General features: G+C 35.6%; 2 protein-coding genes across 5 annotated transcripts; one reads left to right on the top strand and one right to left on the bottom strand.

Moving 5' to 3' along the window:
* Nucleotides 1-217: 217 nt before the first annotated feature.
* Nucleotides 218-3,802, bottom strand: LOC110638446 (uncharacterized). Of its 4 annotated transcripts, none has more exons than XM_021789002.2 (3): nt 3,680-3,802; nt 2,091-2,187; nt 218-1,025 (listed from the first exon to the last, which is right to left on the bottom strand). In XM_021789002.2, exon 3 carries the CDS (start codon nt 877-879, stop codon nt 445-447), a length of 435 nt encoding a protein of 144 aa, XP_021644694.2. In that variant the 5' UTR covers nt 880-1,025; nt 2,091-2,187; nt 3,680-3,802; the 3' UTR covers nt 218-444. The 4 variants fall into 4 exon arrangements, with proteins under 4 accessions (XP_021644694.2, XP_021644696.2, XP_021644695.2 ...); XM_021789004.2 differs by having other exon boundaries at nt 218-1,020; XM_021789003.2 differs by lacking the exon at nt 2,091-2,187.
* Nucleotides 3,803-5,189: 1,387 nt separating this feature from the next.
* Nucleotides 5,190-11,522, top strand: LOC131177465 (uncharacterized). The gene is made up of 10 exons (XM_058142421.1): nt 5,190-5,390; nt 6,409-6,631; nt 6,773-6,930; nt 7,040-7,185; nt 7,436-7,498; nt 7,573-7,665; nt 8,163-8,324; nt 9,307-9,398; nt 10,160-10,329; nt 10,674-11,522. Exons 1-10 carry the CDS (start codon nt 5,297-5,299, stop codon nt 10,982-10,984), a joined length of 1,512 nt encoding a protein of 503 aa, XP_057998404.1. The 5' UTR covers nt 5,190-5,296; the 3' UTR covers nt 10,985-11,522.
* The last annotated feature ends 1,172 nt before the right edge of the window (nt 11,523-12,694 follow it).

The following is a 12,694-nucleotide window of genomic DNA, read 5'->3' as shown; positions in this document are numbered from 1 at the left end:
TAAAATAATAAAACAACATTTTTATATTTTTTTAACATCTAAATAATGCTTTTTTGAAAAGCATTTTTTAACCCTAAAACTCAGTGCCAAACGGATTAACAAAGGAACTTACCCCGGTTTCAATGGTAAGGAGCATAAGATAACAGAATATATAAAATATGAATTCTATTATGCGGTGAAATTTTGTAGCTCTGGAATTCATTTGGTTCCAAGCACAAATGTCAATGCTGCGTTGAACCCTTTATTTTATCAGCTTCTAAAAAAAGTTTTACATGATTACATCCGATGCTCAATATCTTATCAAATATTGAGACTAATTAAATTTGAATCTCAAATAATCCTATCTGTATTCATTCGCAGCAAATTAAAACTGCAAGAACAAGGAAACAATAATGTCCTCCTCAAAAGCAAAAATCAACTATCATCAAATTATTTCATTTACCACTAGGAGCCCTTCTCTGAATCCTTGGAATCTACTGCTTGCTCCACTGCCTTCTCAGCCACATTCGACTCAGATTTGTTTGATGCCTTTTCTTCGTCTGATTTCTTCCTGGCTGCCTCCTCTTCAGCCTTTTCTGCCCGCAAAATTGGCTCGTAATAATCAGCATGCGCCTCCATACACTTCTTCAAGGCCCCAGTCACCTCATAGCACTTTTCCACTATGTCCTCATTTTTCTTCTCTGCCTCTTCAATGCAATTCTCCCATGCTATAAAGGCATCTTTGCACCCACCCCCCTTCATGAACAAACAAAATCCACATTCTCCCACCTCTTCCTCCTCTCCCTCCCTCTCTTTACCCTGATCTTCATCTCCATTTTCTATAGTGGGTGCCTTTGTTTGATCTAATCCTTCTGGGGTTTTGGGATCTGAAGATGACATGGCAGAATTTGATGAATTTGGCTGCAAGTCGAGTTTATGAGAGAAGGTGAGATTTGTTGCTGTTGAAGAAAAGGCACCTTCCTTGGCTGTTAAAGTAACAACTTCAACATATTCCCTCAAAGCCAGTCAAATGTGCAATATCTGAACTGCAAAGAAAAGGTGGAAAGATGAGAAGTAATGGCCAAGAATCTGGAATCAAAGTTCTGCAAAAGACATCCAAATACAAAAATGAGAGCAGCGTGCTGTAAACATGTCTAATAAATTAAAAGTAGTCCGCGCATTAGTTTGTGTCCTCCTTAGCAAGACCACAGCAAATCGACTCCTATAGTTATGAAAATATTATATGTCCTGTTGGATGGAAAACAAAGTACTTAACAATGTTTTCAAATGACTGTCAACATTAACCGAAAGATACAGAAGTCGGTAAGATGAAATCTCAGGAGAGAACCAGTCTCCTCAATCCTCACATGCTACATGTCCTATGGAAACCAGAAAAAGCTTTAGGCTGCAGAAAAAGATTATGCAAATATCGACTCCTAGTTATCTACTCCTAGTGACAATAGACAATAAATGAGGCATGATCAAGATAAGAAGATCAGCTCACAACACTGGTTTTTTGCATAAATTACAGTAGAGTGAGCAAAACTATCAGTGAGGATCTGAGAAAGCTATCTACGTCAATAGAGAGAGGGAGGGAGAGTATTGTTATTTAGGGTCTGGTTTTCGTGGGGATTGTAACCAAGGAGGGAGAAGGGTAGGAAAGTGATGAAAAAGCCTGAGAGAAGTAATGCAAAGGAGAAAAAGCCCTAGCATCTTGCTCCTCAAAGAAGTGAAAAGGAAACTTTCGTTTTCTATATGCAAAACTGTCTGAGAATGAGATCTCAGTTTTGGTCGTATAATTAAGGTTTGGCTTAATGTGTCAGACTGTCACAACATGATTGAGTTGAAAATCAGTCAATTTTATTATTTGGAAAAAATAATTCTGGGATATAAACTAAGTGTGTTAAGACAGTTTCTGAAAAGCAACCTGGTTGCCATCAAAAACTTGCGTTTACACCCACTGCATTTTTGGGCTAACACAGGTTTTCCACAATAAAAAAACACTTAAAATGTTTATATTTAGGGCTCAAAGTCTCAAACATCCATTTGATGACCTCAACTGGCCACAAAATATTTTGAATATCATAATTTAGTTTTTTTGCTCAAACAACCTTGCTATTAACAACAATTCTCTAAAACCAAGAGAGAGTGAAGAAGGTCCGCATCTTTGATGGGGCCATAGTGAAACTTTAGCCATGATGGATTCACCTACAAAATAGGATTGAAACATAAAGGTAATAAGAAACAAATTAGCCTTCTAACACAAACAAAAATGATTAAATTTATAAACATACAGCCTTATATACATATCTTGGATTATGAGAGTTATTTCTTTCATGTAAGGCCAAAAAGAACCATCCCTCACTTGCCACCAATTTCACACCCTATGACTTCAGCCAAATCTTCCATTTATTGCAATCCCGCCAGATCGCATCTAAGTGTGATTTTAAATCAAAATCTTCAAACTTTTAATATGTTGTTCACTATGTGTTGTTGGCAAGTGTCATTGAATTATTACATTCACATCAATAAACATGTTTTGAAGCTCATATGTGCTATGAGTCGCTCTAAATGGAAATAAGTCAATGATTAGCATAAAAACTATTAATCATTTGCAAGTATATGTTTTTAGGATCTACTTGTACATTCAGAGTGAAATTAATTAATTAGTAGAAAGAGATGAAAATTGATAAGGACGCCAACAGAATTTGCTGACAAACGATTGTTAATACCCATTGTATAGGTTCCACTTCCATTCTAGCAAAAACTAGGAAAGAAGTACATAGAAACACACAAGTAATTACATAGTGCTTGTTGCTCACACATGCACCCCATGAACACCCAGAGACAAGAGAACCGCCCAGCCAACCACATATACAGAAAAGCACAGACAACATTTACATCTAAGTAAACCCATTAGTCCCTACTTAGAATTCATTACTAAACAGGACCCCAATAACAAAAGTTCAGAACCTTAGTGTCCATTTATACAAGAGAATAACAATGTGTTTGGGTACTTAGTTTAGGAATCTGTGTTGAATTATGCTAACAGTGAATATCATGGGTCAATCTAGTAATGGAACAACGCCGAAAGGCACTTTTCAATAAGTCAGTCACTGACTCGTCCAACTTGCCCAAAAACACTTCTTTCTCATTAATAATCAGTGTAGGATTGAAAGCAGTGAAGAAATAAAGCTACATCTTAACAACAGACAACATGCCCCGACAATGAGAATCAATAAAAAGAAAAAAAAAAAACAGGGACAGTGATGGCCAAAACACCTTCAAATTTCAGGACAACTGTTTTCTTCATAGATAGATTATGTTTTATGCAGCCACAAGAGTTGAGGTGAGATATAAAAGTTCAAGCATGAAAACAAATACAAAACTACTCAAATGTTGGTTGTAGCGATAAATCGGGCATTGAGTGACAAATAAACTATGATTCCACAGCCAGAAGCAAGGACTGGACATTCGAGAAGTATCGAATTACTAAGGATCAAGCTAATAACTATAGTCCTGAAGCTGTTCTTGTCCAAAACCCCTTTCTACGCAGGTCAAAATGCCCCCTCCACTCCTCCAGTCTCCAGCCAAAGCATTTTGGTGGTGGTAGGTGAATTTAAACGCATTTTAACAATAATATCCGGAGAAATAAACAAAACCTGATCGCTTCGAGGACAGAGATTAGAGATAGAGTTACCTATGGCTGCGTTGAGAAGGAAGAGTGACGGAGGAGAGCGCGGCTGGGCGCAGATGAGCGAAGCGAAAGAACGATAAAATGTAGCGCCTACAACCTGTGTTTTATATTGACCAATTGCTTCCTATTCGGCGGCCCTAGTTTCATACTCCTTTATAATAAAATTTTATTTTTTATATTCAATTAATTTATAAATATTTCTGGTAAAAAATTTAATTTATAAATATTATAATAATTAAATTTATGATAAAATTTTCATATAAATACATATTATATTTTTTATTTGTTGAGTGTATAAGCATTATATATATATATATATTATGTACATTAAATTATATCCTTTTATTTAATGAAATTTTCACCTTTATTTTCTTTATTAAAATAAAGTCTTAATAGGCATTTAATTAATTAAATTAAATCAAATAATATTTCTATTGTTTGAAATTTTAATTAATTTTAAAAATATTAATTGAATAAATTGAAATTGAACAAAATCAAATATAATCCAAATAATTGAAAAATATAACATACATTTTATTTTAATTAATTTTAAATATTTTTTTTAAAAATAATAAAATATTAATAAAAATATATTTTACAAAAATAATAAATATGAGTTATTATTAATAAAAAATAATTAGAAATTAAATACTTAATAAAATCATAAAAAAATAATTATAAATAATATGTTATTAATGAAATTATCATTAACATAATAATTAATAAATATCGATTATTTTAATTAAATTAAAAGTAATTGAAACTATAATTAAAAATAAAAAAATTATTAATTAACAATCAAATCAAATTAAATTTACTCTTTAAAATAATTAAATTTTATTTATTTAATTTGGTTACTTAATTATAATTAAATAATACATGTCTCTAACGTAGACTCAATAAAAAAAAAATTAATTAACTGAGATGCCTATAAAATTGAACAACACACTACATTAATAAAATTATTTATTAAAAAAAAAAAAGCTGTTCTCCAAACTCGGGGAGAGCGAGACATGAGCATCCTTGGTCCTCATAATTATATATATATATTTTTAAATATCACAATTTTTATATTAATTTAATTTATTTTTTATAAATTAATTATTTAAAAATTAATATATTATTTTCGATCAATTTATGAGATAACACATTAATTGTATAAAATTATGCAATTTTTTTATAAACAAAATAATCTTATTTTGTTTTAAATAAAATACCCATAAAATTTTATATAAAATAAAAACAATTCTCTTTATTCTTTTTCTTTCCCTCGTTCCTAACCGTATTTAATTTGGAATATATTTAATATTTTTTAAATGTCAAATTAATATAATAATTAAATATTATTAAAAATTAATAATAATAATAATAATATATTTTAATTATAATAATTAATTTAAATAAAAAAGGCGGTTAATTAGCTTAGCGAAAACGCAAAATAGAAGGCAAAACGCGGCGAATTAGCTCGCACGCGTCCCCAACCCACGCAAAATAAAAACTCGACAGAAAAAGTAATCACTCAATGCGCGCTCTCTCCGTTTCCTTGAAAAAAAGAAAAGGAGAGAAAAGAAAAGAAAACAGAGACAGAACGAGGGAGGGAGGGAGGGAGCTGTGGCATTAATGGGCTCCTCTTCTCCTCTTCCTCTCATTATTTTCTTTCTCGCGCTATTGTTCGTGATTCTCCTTGGTGCCTCTCATGCCTCCACTCTCAAAGGTATTTCTCTATTGTCGACTCTTCGTCTTGCTTCAGTTGCTTCTTGCTTCCCTTTCTTCAAAAAGTTATATCTGATCGTGTGTGTGTGTGTGGTTGGATATTTGGGGTTGCTCTTTTTGAGGGCCCCATTTTTTAGTATTTTTTTTTTTAATTTGGATTGTTGGATATTTGGGATGCAATATTACTCCCCTTCTGGATAAATTGCATGTCTATGAATTTGTGCTGATCGGGTGGCCTGCAAAGAAAATGTAGGGAAGGAAAAGAAGTCGAAATATCTTCGAATAAAATTATCAGGCTTTCCGGAAACAGATACATATATTTTTTTTTTTTTAAGGAGGAGTTTTGTTTGTAAATGAGCTGTTAGCGTTTGATTACATAGATCTGCTTTGTTGGCTAATTGGAGCGTGGAAGCAGTCCTATTTTAGTTTGGCCAAAAGGCCCCCCGCAATCCCCTTCAGCACCCACAACCACCACCACCACCCCCCCACACCAACCCCACCCCACACCCACCCCCACCCCCCCCGGGCCTTCTTTTTTCTTTTTTGCTGCGGAAAAAATGTGTGCATTCCAACGTGGGCGTGTTTGTGCATTTTGATTGTGGCTTCCGAGCCATACATGGATCAGTGCCATACCTGTATAGTGCATAGCCAACCATTGCTATAGCAGTTGCAATATTGTAACTGAAAAGGTGTGCTTTCTTTTGTAAGGATAGGGAATTTATTGATGTTTTGTGGAGATTGAAAACTAGAAAGAAATCTTTCAGTGGGTTATTTGCCTCAATTCTTTTGATATTCTTTGACTATAGATATTTATAATATTTATTTGTTTAACTTTTTTGAAAATGCACTAGAGATTGTAATTTGTATTCTATTAGGATTATATGAGTCTGGTACTGTTTACTTGGAGTAGATTTTATTATGCCATCTGATTTGAAGAAGTTGTTTAATGTGTTTATATGTTTTTGTTTTCACCTTTTGCATCATCTTTGAAAAATTAACTCTTCATTTTATAAGCACAGGTGTTGATCTTGGAAATCCAATCATAGATGTCATTCCATCCTTCCTCAATGGACGTTTGCCTAGCCGAAGTTTTAAAGATGTTTTATATTGTGAGCGAGCTAAAGTGAATGGTCACTCGAGATTCCAGCTTGGAAGTTATGCTAGTATCTTTCTAGTTACTTTGGCTCCAGCTGCTGTAATCCCAGAGAGATTGCATAGCAAAATTCAAGTTTGTTTTCATAAGTAAGTCGAATTTATTGACTTTGCTTCTCTCTCTCTTTCCCGTCCCTCTCTCCCGTCCCTCCCTCTCCCTCTCTCTCCATCTCAAGTTGGTGAACTTCATATATTCAAATTGAGGTTTTGTTTTACTTTTCTAATCTACAGGAATGCATCACTTGGATTATGTCATTGTGAAAAGAATGAATGGAAAACTGTTCAAAAGGGCCAGTGGAGCTCTATCATGTCTCCCTACGAGGATAGATATGTTGATGTGAAGTTCATAAGTGAAATTTCTGGTTCTGTCTCTATCTCTGTTGAAGAAGGTTTGGACACCCCCCTTCCCGCCCAACATTCCACTCCTTTACTGTTGTGATAAATTTCTCTCTCTGAACAAGTTTCTCTGATTGTTATTAGTTTGAAATGTATGTGCAGATTTGCAGCTATGGCGCCTCTTGTGTCTAGCAGTCGGATTTCTGTTATTATTGCTGGCTCCAATTGTCAGCAGTTGGGTTCCTTTTTATTATAGCACCTCAATGGCTATTGGTGTTTGCCTTGTTGTTATAATCCTTCTATTCCAGGTATTTACATTTGGTTATGTTTTTCATGCTCTCCTTCCCTTTTACTTTTCATAAACACCGGTTTGATTCAAAATGCTTGAATTTGGTTGACACTAGTTTTCTTAGTTGATGTTATGGACATACTAAGCAGGTTTATACTTTCCATTTTCATCTCATTGCATGGATTTTGTAATTGTATCTTTCATTTTTTCTTTTTAGTTTTCCGTTGTGTGGATGGACTTATTGTGTTTTTTCCCTGGCTTCATTGTAGGGAATGAAATTATTGCCAACTGGAAGGAAAAATTTCTTCTATCTTTCCATATATGGATCAGTGGTGAGTTTGCTTTTGCTTTATGTTCCATTTAATCTGCAATGAACTAAAAGCTCACTAACTATTTATTGTTGCAGCTTGGAGCTGGCACTTACGTTTTACATCACATTTCAATGCTGGTAAATTCCATTCTCATCAGCTATGGGCTGAGTGAAGAAATGCTCAATCCAGTAAGTTGCTTTCTTAGATTTTACTCAGCACTTAGGAGTTTAAGTGCATCAATATCATAGAATTAGCTGTGTACAAAATCCTTATCTTATCTGGTCTCCAAGTAGTTAATTCATCAATACAAATTACTCCTATCCTTTCTTCTCTTTTCTTTTTGCCTTTTCCTTTTCAGTACCCAAATCCCTCAAGCCTGAATGGCCACAACATCTTTCTTTCTCTATTTAATTTTTTATTTTTTCTTGAAATATGCATACAATTAGATCTCTAGATCCAAATTGGGATTAGTTTCCTAAACAGATATGTGATCAATGGAGTAATGTGCTTTTAGTTTGATAATGCATGATGCACTTTGAGAAAAAGTGGATGAACTAAATTTTGTGTGTGGTGATCCTTTTTATGGTCTTATGCAAAATGTGCAAATGTTGCACATACATTTTACTAGCTCCTCACTATGTGTTTTTTCAGTTGACCATCTGATTTTTTCATGTTTTGTTGACAGGCCTCTGTATTTGTATTAGTAGGGATTGTTCTTGCAGGAGCTGCTTTAGGTTACTGGATTGTGAGAAAATTTGTAATCTCAAAGGATGGAAGTGTGGATGCTGGTGTAGCCCAGTTTGTGAAATGGGCAATGCGCATCATTGCAACCACCATTATCATGCAGGTGCGGAATTCTGTTCATTTTGTTTGTGTTGCTTGATATTGTACTAATGGTGTGTCTGTGATTGCTTGGATGCCCCACACATGAATGATGAAAATTTATACAACTGCAGCAAGTCAGCAACTGTTTTGGCATTTTATAGCTGTTGCTGTGCCTTGAGCTAGATGGAGTCATGGACTCTCTTAAATATGGGAGGTGCATCTTGGGATTATGTTGGACAGTGAAGTTAAAATGTATGAATACTATTTTTATTTTTTAGGTTGCATGACATGTTGTACCTGAAATATATGATGTCATTTGTTCAGTTATTTTGGAGTTTGCATGTGGGTCTGCAATTTGGGTGGATTTAATGCAACCAAGTACCAACCTAAGCCTGAAACTGGCTTTCCTGAACCCATACTGCCTTACCTCTTATGCGTGTGTTAAGTGATGCAGTAGATAATTCTAACTTGATGAATCATACAATATGATTTAGCTTCCTTTCTTCTCAACCTTGTTTAATACAGAGAATTAGAAATTAGCAACTCTGTTTTAGTTTGTATAGCCAGGTCTTGTTAACTGGTTGGAGCTTACTTGGGTCTGCTTGTCTTCTAGATAAGGTGCAGTTCTTTGCTACTGCTTTGAATTCTTTCTGGTAATATTGCATTGATGTCTGCATTGATGCAGTACAGATTTGCAAAATGCAACCAGTCATTTCATAGCGTCAGACAGTAACCGTGCTACCTTTCCATTCTCACTTCCCAACCTGCACAATCTGGTTTGCTACCATGTTTGTGCTATATATATAAAGGAATTTTGATTTTGATGCTTAGCGATCTTATTGGTTGAGATTATCAATTAGTTTTAGTTATTTCAGGGATAGCTCGTCTCACCCAGGAGGTGGGAACAATTCAGATTAATCAGCTTTATTTATTTATTTTTTTGGTTTCCTCGTTTAATTTTCATAACTAACCTTTTATTTTCTTGTTTTGTTGTTTTTTAACAGAGCACCATTGATACTCCTTTAGCAATGGTTACCTTGATTTCTTTGTATACTGTCTGCTTTCTTATCAATGCATGGAGGCAGCGACATCTAGTGTAAGTTCCCATGAATTCCCTTTACTACAGTTTCTTTCATAAAAGTCCTACAGTCTAGAGAGAGAATGGGGGGATCCTGCTGGAGGGCTATTGACCTATATATGGTAAATTGAAATTTTATTTTCCAAAATATGAACTTTTTGAAAATATTTTTCAAAATGTGGTGAATTCTGCCATGTGATGGTCCACTTAACCAAGATTGATGGTTTGAATGTTGACGAGATATGGGCCACGGAAAATCTTCCTCTGCTCAAAGTCCATGTGTAAGTGTCGACTTCCCCTGTTCACATGGTAGAAACTGTCAATCCTGTTTAAATGTTTATGACATTGGCAGAATTCACCATATGTTAAAGAAATACTTTCAAAAGTCTCATAAAAAGTTAAAATAAATTTTCAATTTACCATATAGGGATCAGCAGCCCCCTGCTGGAGCACTGTTATTTCTATAACTAGGTTTCTGGCATATGTAATTGATGGGATATAAAATCTAAACCAAAAATTGCCTTGTCCAACAAAATTAGTGATGTGGATGGACTCTGCATTGGGATGGCTGAAGTTGATTATCACCCTCCTTCAGTAGAGAATTGGAATGGATATTGAAAAATGGTCAAATGATTGGGGTTGCTTCAGATGATATGAAAAAGGAGATAGTATGTCCAATTGTGAATCATTCGTGACAAGCTTCTGAGGGTCTTCAAATTTTCATTTAATCTAATTTCATTTTGATCTTCTACTTTTGCATACAACTTGGTTTCATGAAGGCATCAATCATATTCTCGGGGTGGAAGGCCTTGGCTCCAACAGGGAAGAGAGGCAATAGCAAAGCATAATCATGCTGAATTCCTTAGCAGGTCAATGAAAATGAGCCCTGGAAGGAAGATGTGGAGTAGCTTAAAAAGCTCATCTGCTTGGTCCCACTCTCCTGTAAAAGGTATTACTTCAATTTTTTTTTTTGCTGGTATTAATCAGCTCTTCCCTTGCTTGTACTTGTTTACTACCCTATTTTGCACCAATGCTGAAAAGAAAAAAAAGAAATTTGTATACAATCCCTTTAGAAAGGAATTGCCCCTTGAAGCTTTTAATTGCAGAACAGATCCAGTATCCAGTTAATTTCCTTGCACATCTCTTTCTTCGTCTATTTGCTGTTGCATGGATGTATTTATCTCGTGTAGTCATAATATACTTTTCAAATGTATTTGATGCTTGTATACCTTTGGTTTTTGTCATTTCATATCACCTTCCAATTTGTATTGTGCTTTTCTTGGCTTTTAACAGGTTTATTACAACCTGTTACTTGTGCTGGGACAAGAGATCAGCAGGTTTATTTGTCAACCTTCCACAAGACGCAAAAACGAAAGAGGTTCACAAAAGAAGAGTGGGAGGATTTTACAAGGGAATCAACCCAGCAAGCTGTAGCAGAATGGGCATCATCACCAGAAGTTGCTAATTGGATCATTGAGAATGCTGACCGAATTCAACTCCTGCCAAGTGATTGCAGTTCTGAAGAGACAGTGGAAAGTGAATCAGACTCCACAAATGAGACTGTTGGTGGGAGTGGCAAGCAATTTAACTTGTTTAATTGGTAGCAACCGGAGTTGAAAGACAGTAGCAATCAGAGATCTAATTCATTCGGAATATGGTGGGGAGCAGCAAAGATTTTGGAACATTACCCTCGTTTGTTACACCATCAAGCAACGGCAGTGAGTCTTGCAGCAGTTTTTCCCGTCTCATGTTTAGCTTGTTTCCATAATTAGCTGATGTAATTTCTCTCTCCTCCTGAATATTGACCGTACTGGAAGGTACCAACACTTCTCCACACAAACTTGGAAAGGGTTTGTAGATTATTGTTTTGAAGAATGTATATTAAAAAGGAAAAAATGCAGTCTCTAATCCATTGAATTCCCGTTTTATTTCAACGGAAGCTTGGTACAACATCAGCAGGAAAAATGGTTTTCAGATTTGCTCTAGGAATTGTCGGAGTTGATTAGAGACTCCACGGTGGTTCTTGTTGGTCTTTGCTAGTTGAAGGGTACAACGGTGTAGAGCTGTACACGTGGTCGGTTTGGAATTTTTTTCCTAATATGCCATATTATTTAATTTTTATTTGTTGAGTTAGAAATGGAATTCGACCTCTAAAAATGTTAGGAGATTGAAATCTTGAAGATGTATGGTGGATTTTAATAATAATAATAATAATATTTTTATTATGAGTCGAATTCATAATTTTATATGTATAACCTAAATTATGATAAAATGCAAATTCCCAAAATAGAAGAAAATTGTCACAATGTAACACCCCAAAATTTTATTATTTATGAGTATTTTTGGTATTTTAATTTTATTTGAATTTTAGGAATTTTTTTGAGATTTTTCGGATTTTAAAAATCGGGTTCGATTTTCCGAAAATATAAACTTTGATGATTTTTAAAAATTAATTTAAAGACCACGTGGCAAAACTAAAAATATATTTGGAGTCTACGTATTTTTCTGAGTTTTACGGAATTTTTTTCGGAATTTTTGGACCTCGTTTTCGGTCCCGAGGCAGAGTAAAAATTCAAAATTTTGTATTTCGAATCGAACCGGCCGAATCGAACCGGACCGGATCGGACCGGTCGAATCGGACCGGTCTCTTCTCTTTTTCTTCCTCCCGCGCGCGACGCCCTCTCCTCTCTTCTCTCTCGTTTCTCTCTCCTCTCCGCCCCTAGCCGCCGCCCAGCCCAGCGACGGTAGCGCGCCAGCCAGCCATTAGTGGCCGCCAAGCGGCCGGAAAATGCCGCGCGTCCCTGCGGCCGCTTCGACTTCCTCGGCCAAATCCGGCCGATCCGGCCACCAATTGGACCGGGTCTTGTGTCCAAAATCATCTACTCGGCGAGAGCTTTCCATAGACACCAAGAACGCCGAAATCCATCGAGCGGATTGTCCGATTTTTGCTCGGGAAGATTTTAGCCCATTTCGACTTTTGGGCTAGATTTCTCGAAAACCGTGAATCCCACGAGGAAACCGAGGCCACCAGCACGCTCCATTCGTCGAGAGCTTCGCAACGACATAAATTTCGAATTTTTCCGACACCGTTTTTCGGTGGGTCCCACGGAACTTCGCAGTGTATTTTCGAGCATTAAATGAGCTTAGAAAATTCTGAAAAATTTATGTACTAACCCCCGTGTTATGGGCTTCGTGTAGGTATCCTCGATTAGCGGAAATTAGACAGTTGATCGGGTCTGCAAAATTCCGGCGAACGGACGTTCTGGAAAAGTCTCGAATTGGGCGAGGTTTTGGCTAGCCCCCCATTGTCAGAC

Source organism: Hevea brasiliensis, unplaced genomic scaffold (genome assembly GCF_030052815.1).
Source record: "Hevea brasiliensis isolate MT/VB/25A 57/8 unplaced genomic scaffold, ASM3005281v1 Scaf5, whole genome shotgun sequence".
In the NCBI taxonomy this organism is placed as follows: domain Eukaryota; kingdom Viridiplantae; phylum Streptophyta; class Magnoliopsida; order Malpighiales; family Euphorbiaceae; genus Hevea; species Hevea brasiliensis.
Note: the sequence above shows the minus strand (reverse complement) of the source record. Positions and strands in the feature narration are given on the sequence as shown.